The 14,634-nt window shown below is 41.8% G+C and overlaps 1 protein-coding gene, 1 non-coding gene and 1 pseudogene across 2 annotated transcripts in view; all 3 read left to right on the plus strand.

Annotated features, from left to right (window-relative positions):
* The first annotated feature begins 318 nt into the window (after nucleotides 1-318).
* Nucleotides 319-425, plus strand: LOC126026574 (U6 spliceosomal RNA). Its single transcript, XR_007501798.1, has one exon. It is a non-coding gene; the product is annotated as a U6 spliceosomal RNA (small nuclear RNA).
* A 3,287-nt stretch (nucleotides 426-3,712) lies between these two features.
* Nucleotides 3,713-14,634, plus strand: part of CD80 (CD80 molecule) — a 27,064-nt gene continuing 16,142 nt past the window's right edge. The window contains exon 1 of the mRNA XM_049785549.1: nucleotides 3,713-3,918. Within this exon, the coding sequence (XP_049641506.1) occupies nucleotides 3,713-3,918 (206 nt within the window). The remainder of the gene's footprint in view (nucleotides 3,919-14,634) is intronic.
* Nucleotides 4,936-5,050, plus strand: LOC126026853 (uncharacterized; annotated as a pseudogene).

The following is a 14,634-nucleotide window of genomic DNA, read 5'->3' on the forward strand; positions in this document are numbered from 1 at the left end:
ATAAAGAAAAGGAAAATGTGGAAAACAGTTCCTTAATATTTTTAGCATCCACCTACCCTTAGAAAATTTTCAGATGCCCTGGGCATAAAAGAATCTTAAGTTTAAAAATCCTACTTTTAGGGACTGGAGAGATAGCACAGCAGTAGAGCATTTGCCTTGCACACAGCCGACCAGGACTGACTGTGGTTTGATTCCCTGCACCCCATATGGTCCCCTAAGCCTGCCAGAGGCTGAGTGCAAAGCCAGGAATAACCCCTGAACATTACCAAGTGTGACCCAAAAAAACAAAACAAAACAAAACAAAACAAAAAAAATCTTGTGCTCACTTCGGCAGCACATATACTAAAATTGGAACAATACAGAGAAGATTAGCATGGCCCCTGCGCAAGGATGACACGCAAATTTGTGAAGCTTTCCATATTTTTTAAGAAAAAAAATCCAAAAAAAAAATATCCTACTTTTGGGGCTGGAGTGATAGCACAATGGTGACTAGGAAACAGCAACAACTTGCTTTCAGGGCAGGTTTCCCTGCCTTGCCACCTACCAGAGAGATGAAATCAGAAGACTTTCTGTGACACAGTGGCTTCAACATAGGATCTGTGCAAAACCAAGATCTCTAATTATAGAAGCCTGACTAGGACAACTATGATTGAGGAGAACTTTTCCTGGGATCATGAATAAAGATTTTAGGATTAGATAATTACTGTGCCCAGAGCCTGTAGTTGGTCTTATGACAGGATGCTTCCATGGGTAGGGACACCCTATTTTTTTAGGCCAAGGGTTTTTCCTTTCTAATTTCCCCCAACCTTTGCTGCACCTATGCAAAAACAAAAACAAACAAACAAACAAACAAAAAACTGCTGCCCCTCCTTTTCTTTTTTTTTTTGTTTTGTTTTTTTGTTTTTTGGGTCACACCCGTTTGATGCTCAGGGGTTACTCCTGGTTAAGTGCTCAGAAATTGCCCCTGGCTTGGGGGGACCATATGGGACTCCTTGGTATTGAACTGTGGTCCTTCCTTGGCTAGCGCTTGCAAGGCAGATACCTTACCTCTAGCGCCACCTCACCGGCCCCTCTTTTCTTTTTTTTTTTAATGTTATTTTTATCTTATTATAGGGGCTCCCTCCTTTTTCATTGAATCTTGGGACATGAATTGCTTTGTTTTAGCTCATATTTCTGCATTTTTCTATAAAATTGAGAAAGAAAAAAGGATGTGGGCCAGGGGCCAAGTGGTCTCAGGTGCATTGGTGGAGATTAAAATGGACAGAACTAAATACCCAAGCTAAAGTCAACAACAATAGAATCAAGAGACCCAAACTATAACAATCTAAACTTTAAAAGGGCATGCTACACTGTCAGCCTGGTGGGCTAAGGGTGGTGGTATAGGATGCACATTAAAATCTTTGGTAGTGGAAGGTCAATGCTGGTGGTGGGAATAGACCTAATTCACTGTCCAACTATAAAGAACTTCTAAATTACAATGGTTTTAATAAATTAAAAAAAAAGAAATGGGTGAGAAAATAAAAAAATCTTCCTCATCCACCCTCTTGATTTTGTCACTGTACTGACCTGAAATGCATTCACCATGGCCCAATTGACCAAGCTATCCTGTTCAGCATGGCAGCCAAGACCTACTCTGTGATGATAGTAGAAATGGGGTTGCAAAGTGGTGCTGTGCTTTGAGCACTGTTCAAAAAGTATCCACCACATAGAGAGTAGAAGATACAGGCCCACATAATGGGAGGAGGTAAGTAAAGTAGGTAGGAAAATAGAAACTGAAGACCAGGTTGAATCTCTCTGCCCTTAAAATTCCCATATGATCAACCACACATAGTCAATAGTCCCACCTCACCCACCACTAGGGCACCTTTCCTCTCCTCCAGACTAATATAATCCCTCTTCCTCTATGAGACCACCTACTAGTCTACTGGTTTGTGCATTGAAAGGGAGGTGACAATGTGGTTTACTGGCCCCACCCTCTGAGGAGATGCATAAATAGGGCCCTTCGAGAAAACTTCCTCAAATCATACATAACTCTAAGCATTGCCTTTTGACCTGTTTGAACAGCAGATTCTCTATCAAGTAAAGGAAGTTGGAACAGCTTGTGTTGTCTTGGATCTATAACCTAAAGAAGTGAGCATCTTGCCATTATTTTAGAGAGAAAAATAGAAGAGAGCATCAGAAGTGGAGACTCAATCCAACAATTTTTAACTCGAGAAAAAGAGGACAACTTCATCAATAAGTAAGTACATTTATAATTAATATGGGACATCTTGCCAGAATCAGTTACCAAGAACCTAACTCCTTTTTAAATAAACTTGTCGTCATTCCTGCCTCAAAAATGCATCTTTGCCCACAAAAGTCTTCAATTGTCATCTAAGTGACAGTGAACTATGGTTGTGAAGGCCAACCAATAAAGACTAATTTTGGAGCATTGCACGTATTTTCACTTCTAACTGTGGATATTCTTTTTTTGGGAAAAAAACACTTCTTCACATTATAGTATATAATATAAATAAGTAATATTTTAATGTACCCATATCCCTCACATTTTATTCATCTATTGATGGAGATCCTCTCTCCCCTCAAGCATAATTTCCATAACTTAAGAACAGTCCTTGACAAAACATGTCCTCACTGGCATTCTATGTTCCTCTTTTATTTATTTTTCTTTTTTGATAGCACTCAGCGGCGCTCAGGGGTTACTCCTGGCTCTGCGCTAGAAATTGGCACTGGCAGACTGGGGTGGCCATATGAAATGCCGGGAATTAAACCATCGTTCATCCTGGGTTGACTGCGTGCAAGGCAAACGCCCTACTGCTGTGCTATCACTTCGGCCCCCTCTATGTTCCTCATTATGTACTTGAAAAGGATCTAAACTTTCCTAGGTTGACTGGCTGATACTGAGAAGTTTGCCTTTTTTCTGTGTTTCTACCCAAGTCTCATCTCACAGAGTAATCTCATGAGAGGACTATGTGGTTCTCCGAAATAGTACAAGGAAGTATTCTCTCCCCAGAGAGTTCCTCACTCTTTGCTGTTCCTCCCCCTTTCTTTCACTTGGAGGTCACTGAAATTAAGATTACTCATTGCTGGGGGCCGGAGAGATAGCATGGAGGTAGTGCATTTGCCTTGCTTGCAGAAGGTCGATGGTTCAAATCCTGGCATCCCATATGGTCCCCTGAGCCTGCCAGGAGAGATTTCTGAGCATGGATCCAGGAGTAACCCCTGAGCACTGCCGGGTGTAACCCAAAAACAAAAAAAAAAAAAAAAGGAAGAAAGAAAAAAGATTACTCACTCATTTTCAGACAAGCCATTAAGAACTTTGATAATCCCCAGTAGTCAAACATAATGTCCTAAATTCTTTTCTCTTTCGTTTTATAGGTGCCCTGAAAACAAATCGAGTCTTCTTCTAAAGGAGTTTGGAGATTCAGTTCCACCAGTCAACCTCTCCTCGGGAGTATTTTACAAACATCTCTGAAGCTCCCATTGTATGTCTCAAGATTGCTCTTCCCCAAGGTCTGGTGCCTACCGGAAAGTACCCAGGTCTCACTTGGCTCAGATCTGTGTACTTTAAATATCCATCTAGAAGTGCTGGAGCCATGGATCACACACTAACGTGGGGACCACCATCCTCCAAGACCTCATATCTCAAGCTTTTTCTGTTCTTGGCGCTGCTTTCTTGCATCTATGACTCTACCACTGGTAAGTGTTCAGGATGTTGACTTTGTTAGGGCCTCATGGTTTCGAGAAAAGGAATAATTGCTGCCCCCTGCTGTCAGCCTATGAGCTGGAAGAGAGCTTTAGGTTATTTGAGTCCATTTTAAGGATGAGCCTAGTGAGATTCAGAGAGGTTAAAGGACCTGCCCATGGTTGCACTGCAAGTCAGCAGCAAGTTATCTCTAGATCACAGGCCACAAGAAGGTTGGGGCAGTATTATTTTAACAAATCATAACTCTGATTATGAAGGATAGCTTTGAGAGGCACTCACTCCCAGAATACATAATGTGCTCATTTGCATTTTGTTTGTTTGTTTTTGTTTTGGGGTCACACTGGCAACGCTCAGGGGTTACTCCTGGCTCTATGCTCAGAAATCGCTCCTTGGCAGGCTCGGGGGACCATATGGAATGCCAGGATTTGAACCACTGACCTTCTGCATGCAAGGCAAACGCATTACCTCCATGCTATCTCTCTGGCCCCTCATTTGCATTTTTATTGCATGCTAAAGTTGTTCAAGGATCTTGACTCCAGTTCCTTAGCTGTGTTTTTATGAAACAACACAGTCAAATTGAGCCCTGATGATCTTTCCAGTTTGAAGAGAGAATGAGAGTAGTAACAGCATATCATCATTTTCCTTCCTTTTCCTTCATTGTTGTTGTCCACATGGAAGTGCTCACATATACTAGAGCTGTGTGGCTACAATCATACTGGCCGAGCTGGGGATTGCACTCAGCCATGTGGGGCTGTGACATGGATTATATTTTTCCGAGCAGGTGTTATTCCACTGAACCACACCTCTGGGTCCTCAGCATATAATGTCCTTTTCCCCCATATTTATTTTAAGTGTTAATTCCCTTTGTAAGCACTAGCAATTCAGGATATCTGATTTGCAACAAAATTTAATTTTCAGTTAATTTTAATGTAGGGGTTTCATTTGTGTCCTTCAAAGTATATTCTATTTCTAGGAACTGGAGCCATAGTACAGAACTTAGGGCACTTGCTTTGCATGTGGCTGACCCAGGTTCGATCCCTGGCATACCTAAGTACCACCAGGTGTGATTCCTGAGTACAGAGCTAGGAGTAACCCCTGAGCACCAATGAGTGTGACCCCCCCCCAAAAAAAAAGAAAAACAAAGAATATTCTATTTCTAGAGAGAAGCTACTGTTTAAGCTGAGGTGCTGGCTTGGGGTGGGGTGAGAGAACATCAGAAAGGATATTGGGTGCTTGCTTCGGCAGCACATATACTAAAATTGGAATGATACGGAGACAATTAGCATGGCCCGTGCGCAAGGATGACATGCAAATTCGTGTTGGCAGGATAGGTCTAACTTTTTTTGTTTTAAGTTGAAACAAATGAGCCTAGAGATATAGAGAAGTTAAATGGTTCTTGAACACAGAGTTAAGAGTAAGCCCTAAGTCCTACAGCTGTGGTCTAAAAACTAATAGAGCCCTCCCAAATTTAAAAATAATAAAAGATGGGACCAGAGAGATAGCACAGTGGTTGGGCATTTGCCTTGCATGCGGCCGACCCAGAAGGGACTGGATTCAATTCACAGCATCGCAAATGATCCCCCAGCCTGCCAGGGTCGATTTCTGAGTACAGACTCAGGAGTGACCCCTGGGCGTCTTTGGGTGTAGCCCACAACCCAATCAATCAATCAATCAGGTTAAAAGATGTGCTTTCTAGAGGGAGTCAGTTTCTTTCCTTTTTTTTTTTTTTTTTTTTTGGTTTTTGGGCCACACCAGGCGGTACTCGGGGGTTACTCCTGGCTATCTGCTCAGAAATAGCTCCTGGCAGGCACGGGGGACCATATGGGACATCGGGATTCGAACCAACTACCTTTGGTCCTGGATCGGCTGCTTGCAAGGCAAACACCGCTGTGCTATCTCTCCGGGCCCTTTTTTTTTTTTTTTTTTAATGGTTTTTGGGTCACACCCGGCAGCGCTCAAGGGTTACTCCTGGCTTTATGCTCAGAAATCGCTCCTGGCAGGTTTGGGGAACCGTATGGGATGCCGGGATTCGAATCACCGTCTTTTCTGCATCTAAGGCAAACGCCTTACCGCTGTGCTATCTCTTCTGCCCTGGGAGTCAGTTTCTTAATGGCGAATATAAATACCATATACTGGTGGGTGAATACATACATCATAAATTTATATGGTATATAGAATTATATCAATTTTCTGTTACATATTATATCCTTGAGTACATGCCATACCATATATGATTGTTTAAAAAGTTTTATACATCATGTAAATATGTAGAAGTCAGTTAAGATTTCTTAATAAGGGGCCAGAGAGATAGGATGGAGGTAAAGCGTTTGCCTTGTATGCAGAAGGATGGTGGTTCAAATCCCGGCATCCATAAGGTCTCCTGAGCCTGCAAGGAGCGGTTTCTGAGCATAGAACCAGGAGTAACCCCTGAGCGCTGCCGGGTGTGATCCAAAAACCAAAAACCAAAAAAAAAAAAAAAGATTTCTTAATAGTAATAAATGTGTATTTTTCACCTAATATACCTCTTATATTAGCACATTTGTTCTATTTACCGTCATTTCACATTTAATACTTTTCTGATTAATAAACAGAGGACTTGAAAAAGGTCATTGAAAAAGGTCACTTGAAAAAGGTCATTTAGCAAGTTGGAACTAGAAACTAAATCAACCTGTCTACTTGTGAATAATAAGTTAAAAAAGGCAAAATGAAATCAGTATATTTTCATGAGTATGTCTATTTAGGTGGAAAATTTGCCTGACTAACTTTCATAAATTATCAGATGTTTGTTTTATTATTAGTGAAAAATTGACTAATATGACAGGGCATTTAAAGCTTTCCCACAAAATTATTACCATCAAGTTTCCCTAAAATAGATTTTGGCTCCAGCTCTGTTTGTGAAATTATCAAAGGCACTTGTATTCAAAGCCCTTCAGGCATCTCTCCCCAAATGTGGAGTCCAAGGGTTAAAGAAGTGGTGGGCTGGGACATACAGAAATTTTAATCCATCCTTGCACCCCATAGTCCTTTTGATGGGGGTCCATACCAGCAATGATCAGGGGAAAATCCTGGCTCTGCATTCAGGAGTCATTTCTGAGAGTTCTCAAGGGACAATATAGGATGCTGTGTGCAAGACAAGGTCCCTACATGCTATACTATCTCTCTGATCTCCTGTTCCATAGGACATTCCATAGTCCTTGAAGGTGTTCTGACCTGACATGAAAAAAAATTGTTGTTTCATGCTATTGTTTAACCAAGACACAATTAGCAATTCACAATTTTCACATCAGATTTGTTATGCATGTGATGATTATATTACATTTCCAACAATTTTCTCCTGGAAAGTTATAATTTTTTTTTTTTTTTGTAGTTTTTGGGTCACACCCGGCAGTGCTCAGGGGTTATTTCTGGCTCCAGGCTCAGAAATTGCTCCTGGCAGGCACAGGGGACCATATGGGGTGCCGGGATTCGAACTGATGACCTCCTGCATGAAAGGCAAACGCCTTACCTCCATGATATCTCTCCGGCCCCGGAAAGTTATAAAATTAATCAAAAAAACTACTATCGGGGCTGGAGAGATAGCATGGAGGTAAGGCGTTTGCCTTTCATGCAAGAGGTCATCGGTTCGAATCCCAGCGTCCCATATGGTCCCCCGTGCCTGCCAGGAGCAATTTCTGAGCATGGAGCCAGGAGTAACCCCTGAGCACTGCCGGGTGTGACCCAAAAACCACAAAAAAAAAAAAAAAAAAAAAAACTACTATCTTCTTGGGGAGTCTAAATGAGTTTAAAATGTTTAGAAGGATGTTTTTTTGGGTTTACTAGAAATTGTGTGTATATGCGTGTGTAAGAAGAAGGAATTTTATTTTATTTTTATTTTTTGTTTTGTTTTGTTTTTTTTTGGGGGGGGGCACACACAGCAGAGCTCAAGGATTACTCCTGGCTCTCTGCTTAGAAATCGCTCCTGGCAGGCACAAGGGACCATATGGGATGCCGGGATTCAAACCACCATTGGTCCTGGGTCGGCCGCTTGCAAGACAAAATTCCCTACCACTGTGCTATCTCTCTGGCCTCAGAAGAATGAATTTTAAAAGAAGAAAATATAAAACACATAAAGAATATTAAAATCAAGCATTAGTGATGCTGGTGCCAGAATTTAATTTAGTGTACCAGGAAAATTAGTCAAAGCAAAGTGGGAGATGTTTGAGCTAAAGTAAGATACTTGAACTAGCTAGTCCTGCCCCCCAGTTAGAGGGGGAAATAAGGGAGGCACCAGGACCAAACAGGTGCAAGACTACTAAGTAGTAGGCTAAATACAGAGGGGACAACATATTCTGGCAGCCCTGGGGGTGAGGGAAGAGCATATGGGAGGTAGGAAAAAAACGGAGGTGTAGGGAGGACAAATTGGTGATGGAAATCCCCCCTGATTTTATGTAAATATGTACCTAAAATATTATTGTCAACAATATGTAAGTCACTATGATCAAAATAAAACTTAAATTAAAACAAAAGATACTTGAGCAATTTCCAGAGCTATTTATTGTTGCAGCACTAAGTCAATAAGTAGCTCCATGAGTTTCTTTCATTCGAACAACTACTGTGTACTTACTCATCAGTGTAGGGCTTGAGACAAAGCAGGCATGAACATTCATTCCTTTAATTCAATAAGCCTGAGCATCTCTTATGTATAAGCCGTTTTCTTGGCTCTAGAGATGAGTTATGACCAAATTAGCATAACCTTAGCATTCGTGGAGTGGATAGTTATTTGGAAGAGGATGAAAATTCCTCAATAAATTACTCAACTAAATGTACGCTTTGCAACTATAATTTTTTGCCAACTGGGACCTAAGTGAATGTGGAAGGGGTAACTTAGAAGAGAAACAGGAGCAAAAAATGTGGGGGTGGGGAGGTGGCTAGTATGAGATTGGAGGAGATAGCTGAGTCCCTTGGGCTACGACAAGTCATCTAAGTATCTAGTCTTGGAGAGGGGTTTTCAGATGTGGTCTCTGATAATGCTGTTGGCACTTTCATTATATCCAGCAGTCACCTGGGGCTTTGTTAGATTAACAATCCAGGCACCGGGATTTTCCCCAGCTACTCCGGTGACTATCTCTGCTGTTATATGTTTGTAGAAACTCATGTATTTACAGCGCCCAGAGTGAATCCTTATGCAAACAGAAAACTTGAGGTGCCAATTCTTTTTTGGGCCACACTGGGCAGTGCTCAGGGGTTACTCCTGGCTCTGTGCTCAGAAATCTCTCCTGGCAGGCACAGGGGACCAGATGGGACACTGGGATTCGAACCACCTTTGGTCCTGGGTCAGCTGCTTGCAAGGCAAACGCCCTACTGCCCTACTGCTGTGCTATCTTTCCAGCCCCAGGTGACAATTCTTTGTTAATGTTGGTTCATTGTTTATCACAGTGGCTGGGGAGATGAAAAGTGGGGAAGTTGGGTGTGTGGAGGGGAAGGAATATATGACTACTCTGCTCTTTCCATATATTTTGTTGAATACCTGAAACTTACATTTAAAAATAAGTTTATTTTGATTTATTAAAATGGTTTTCAAGAAAGAGCCTTTAAAATTTACACCCCTCGAGGTAGGAGCGAAAGCATAGCGATAGGGCATTTGCCTTGCACGCGGCTGACCTAGGATGAACTGCAGTTGGATCCCCAGCGTCTCATATGGCCCCTCAAGCCAGGAGCAATTTCTGAGTAATTCCTGAGCGTCACAGGGTGTGGCCCCAAAACCAAAAAATATTTACACCCCTCATTAATAATAATGCAAACTACTGTGTCAAAAGGGGGGGGGGAGAGGGAGAGAGAGAGGCAGGCAGGCAAACTGCCTGTCATAGAGACAGGCAAGAATGGGAGGGATATGGGAGACATTGGAAGAGAAATGAGAGACAATTGTGGCAAGAAGGGTGCACTGGAGAAGGATGACATAATTGTATGACTAAAACCCAACAATGAACAATTTTGTAAACATGGTGCTTAAATAAAGCAATTAATAAAATTACTTTTCTTTGGGGGGGCCACACCCAGAGGTACTCAGGGGTTACTCCTGGCTCTTTACACAGAAATTGTTCCTGGCAGTCTGAGGGGACCATATAAGAGGCCAGGGATTGAACCCAGGTCTGTTCCGGGTTAGCCACATGCAAGACAAATACCCTACCTCTGTGCTAATGCTCCGGCCTCAAATTTAATGGCTTTTGGTGATGTGATTATCCCATCATCATTATCTAATTTCAGAATATTTACATCATTTTAAAAAGAAGCCCTAGGGGTAAGGAAATCAAAGAGCTGGAGCATATACTTTGGGTTCATTCTCTGGTACTACATGGAACCCTAAGTATCCTTGAGCACCACTAAGTGTGCTTCCAAAAAAAAAAATAACCAAGAACCCTAACTATATTAGCTATTCATTATTTTGATTCCTTCCCCTTCATCTGATGATAACTATTAATCCATTCTATTTCTATGAATTTGTCTGTTCTGTACATTTCTTGTAAACAGAATGATATACTAGGTGAACATGCATGTCTACTCATTCATTTAGTTTACTGTTTTTGAGATTCATCCATGTTGTAGTATTAGAATATCATCCCTTTGGGGACTGAATAATTTGTTGTAAACTAAATTTTTCTTTTTTAAATATTATTTGGGAGCTATACTAGTAGGACTAGGTGGCTATTCCCAGCTTAGCATTTGGGGATTGCTTCCTCCCAGCAGTGCTTTTGGGACCATTTGGTGCTGGGAATCAAACCTGGAATCAAACCATGCAAAGTATGCACTCAGTCCATTGAACTCTCTCACTGGCCTTAAGATTGAATTCTTTAGAGGCACATCATTAGTCTAAAACTAGCTGGAGAAAGGCTTCTCCTAGGGGTTGACAGTGGATAATTGAGTATCTAGATGGGAAGCTAATAAGTTAGGCAGGATAGGATGCAGATGGGCTGTGTGTTCTGCATTGGCCCATATGTTGGACAGGCTATTTACAAACTTTCCCCTGAGAAGATAGTTTCACCTTCTGTTTCTGTCTTCTTCTCAAGCCTCTCACATTTATGTCCTTTTCTTTCCATGGCTTCTGTATAGAGGTGGCTCGGGGCAACTTCTTTCTTTTTTAAATACATATCTTTATTTAAGAATCATGATTACAAACATGTTTGTAGTTGGGTTTTAGTTATACATATAAATAAAAGAACACCCAACTTCACCAGTGCAACATTCCCACCATCAATGCCCTCCATCTCCCTCCTCCCACATCCCTTGCCTGCATCCAAGACAGGCATTCTATTTCTCTCTCTCTCACTACCATTGTCATGGTAGTTGTTAGTGTAGTCATTTCTCCAACTCTTTGTGGTAAGCTTCATATCCTGGGCTGGATCTTCCAGTCCTTATCTCTATTGTCTCTGTGTATTATTACAATAATGTGTTTTATACTTTTCTTAAAACCCATAGATGAGAGAGACTATTCTCTATCTATCTATCTATCTATCTATCTATCTATCTATCTATCTATCTATCTATCTATCTATCTATCTATCTCCTTCTGACTTATTTCACTCAGCATAATAGATTCCATGTCCCAACCATGTATAGAAAAATTTCGTAACCTCATCTCTTCTGATGGCTGCATAATATTCTGTTGTGTATATGTACCACAGTTTCTTTTTTTTTTAATTTTTGGGTCATACCCTGTGACGCTCATGGGTTACTCCCTCCTAGCTATGCATTCAGAAATCACTCCTGGCTTGGGAGACCATGTGGGAAGCCAGGGAGATCGAACCATGGTTTGTCCTGGGTCAGCTGCATGCAAGGCAAACACCCTACTGCTGCGCCATTGCTCCAGCCCTGTACCACAGTTTCTTTAGCCACTCATCTGTTGTCAGGCATCTGGATTGTTTCCAGATTCTGGCTATTGTAAATAGCACTGCAATGGATATAGGTGTGCAGAAGGCCTTTTTGTATTGTGTTTTTGTGTTTCTAGGGTATATCCCTAGAAGTGTAAATATAGTATAAATATAAATGGGAGTGGATCATATAGGAGCTCAATATCCAGTTTTTTAATGAATCTTCATATTGTTTTCCATGAAGGCTGGACTAGATAGCATTCCCACCAGCAGTGAATGAGAGTTCCTTTCTCTCCACATCCCTGCCAACACTGATTGTTTTTATTCTTTGTGATGTGTGCATTTCTCTGTGGCATGAGATGGTATCTCATTGTTGTTTTAATCTGCATCTCCCTGATGATTAGTGATGTGGAGTCTTTTTTTTATGTGCCTTTTTACCATTTGTATTTCTTCTTTGAGAGAGTATCTGTTCATTTCTTCTCCCCATTTTTGATTGGATTAGATTATTTTTCTTGTTAAATTCTGTCAGTACCTTGTATATTTTGATATTAGCCCCTTATCTGATGGGTATTAGATGAATAGTTTCTCCCATTCTGCGGGTGGCCTTTGATCCTCACCACTATTTTCTTTGAGGTGCAGAAGTTTCTCAGTTTAACAGAGTCCCATTTATTTATTTCCACTCCCATCAGGGCAGCTTCTACAGCTATGAAAACTTGTCTCAGAGCAGGTGTCAGCTATTACCACAGTGGTTAGGCTTCTTCCTGGAACTGATTCTACAAATTAGACTACTGTGAATAAAATGAACTGTTTAACTTAATTTGTATAGTGATGTGATGGGACCAGTGGGTAAGGAAGGCACACTCCTGGCATGCCACCAACCTGGGTTCAAGTCCCAGACCTGTATATAATCATCAGAGGCCTGACAGGAGTAAGTTCTTTTTTGGGGGGGCTGGGGGTGGGGGCACACCTGGTGGTGCTCTGCACTCAGAAATCATTTCTGGCAGGCTCGAGAAACCATATGGGATGCCAGGGATTGAACCCAGGTCCTTTCTGGGTCTGCCGCATGCAAGGCAAACACCCTACTCCTGTGCTATCATTTTGGCTCAGGAGTAAGTCCTGAGCACTATACCAGGTGTAACCTCCCCCCTCCCCCCAAAAAAAACTCTCCTGTAGGAATTTGAAAGATGGTACAGAGAATAAAGCTTCACCCAGGTTCAATATCCAGCACCCATATGGTTCTTTGAATCCCACCAGAAGTCCCTGGCACAGGACAAGGAGTAAGCCCTCAGCACTACTGGGTGAGGTCTACAACACAAAAAAATCAAAACCTTCTGAGACCTTTGGCTTTTTCTTTTATACTGCAGGAGTGGGGTGCAGAGTAGAGGTTGAGGCCATCTTTAACAGTGCTCAAGGCTTACTCCTGGCTTTGTGCTTAAGGATCACTCAAGAATCACTCTTTGTAGGTGCCATATGAATTGTTAGTCATTGATTTTGGGTGGGTCGTGTGTAAGGCCAGTGCCCTACCTGCTATATACTATTTCTCTAGCTCTTCAGCTATTTTCTTGTCTCTATACACAGAGCCACAGTATCACTTCTGGGAATTTTCAAATTACCCAGAGTATCATTTGTTCCTCTTTGCAGTCTGGTTTCCCCTCAGCACAGGTTTCTAATGAGGGAACCTCACTGAAGGACTATGAGGAGCCTAGGAATGACTTTTAGAAAGACACCCACGCTTCTCCTCAGATGGCTGGACAAAAATTCCTAGGGTGCTATCATCAAAATGATCTTGCTATCAGTGTGAACTCTTTCAGTATGAATTCTTTAGCATGTGACCAATTGAGTAACTCCATCTTTCTCATTTGGAAACAAGCACATTGTTGAAGGAAAAAAATTCAACTGTTTAGGATCCGAAATAAGTGAGCTATTGGGGACAGAGAGATAGCATGGAGGTAAGGCATTTGCCTTATATCCAGAAAGACCGTGGTTCGAATTCCAGCATTCCATATGGTCCCCTGTGCCTGCCAATGGCGATTTCTGAGTGTAGAACCAGGAGTGACCCCTGAGCGCTGCCGGGTGTGACACACACACACAAAAAAAGTGAGCTATTGTCCCTTTCTGTATCTCTGACTCATAGAGAGAGCAGAGAATTCTGTATTTTACAAAACAGTGGAATGAGGAGAGACAAGAGGGTTTGGTGTGGGGCAAGAGGAGGGATAGACAGGAAATGCAACAGAAGATCTCCTATGTTCTAGGGGCTTTCCTTTTTCTTGTTTTTGTTTTTGGGCCACATCCAGTGATGATCAGGTATTCCTCTTGGCTCTGAGCTCAGAAATCACTCCTGGGTCAGGGGACCATATGGGACACTGAGGATCGAACCCAGATCTGTCCTGGGTCAGCTACATGCATCCAAGGCAAATGCCCTACTGCTGTGCTATCACTCCGGCGTTCTAAGAGCTTTCTATCTGTATCATTCTGTTGGATTAAATTTTCCAATGCTCCTAGGAGATGGGTGTCCTGCCTTTTTGTTTTACAGAAATAAAAAATATTCATCAGCAAATGACAGAGCTAGGTCTAGGACCAAGTCAGGGCATCTATAAGCCTTTACCTTTTAGTTTTATTTTGTAAAGGCCCCCCCCCCCAATCTTGGATGTTGTCATTGCTGCAATGTTAAGAAATTATATGTTGGTTAGTGGTACGAGAGATCACAGTGACAGTGTTGGAATTTGCCTGTGTGTGGTACCTGAATTCTGACTCACATAAAACAAGCACTCTACCACCGAGCTTTATTCCCAGTACCTGGATAGAGTTTAGGTTGATTGTTATAGATTCATTTGGAAATATTATACTGTTTTGTGTCAGGGTGAGGGAAGGGTTTGAGCATTTTTGCCCCAGTTCTTTGTTGCCAATTGGAGACCAGGGAAACCATCCAGTGCTAGGGATATTACCAGGTTTGGTCCAGTTAAGCAAGTACCTTAACTCCTGTTAAGGTAACTCCTTAATAGTTAATTCCTGTTAACTATTTTCCAGCTTTCTGGCTTTTCAAATGCATCTTTTCATTTTTTTTCCTGCTTTTTTAGTTATAGT

This window comes from Suncus etruscus, chromosome 13 (genome assembly GCF_024139225.1).
Source record: "Suncus etruscus isolate mSunEtr1 chromosome 13, mSunEtr1.pri.cur, whole genome shotgun sequence".
In the NCBI taxonomy this organism is placed as follows: domain Eukaryota; kingdom Metazoa; phylum Chordata; class Mammalia; order Eulipotyphla; family Soricidae; genus Suncus; species Suncus etruscus.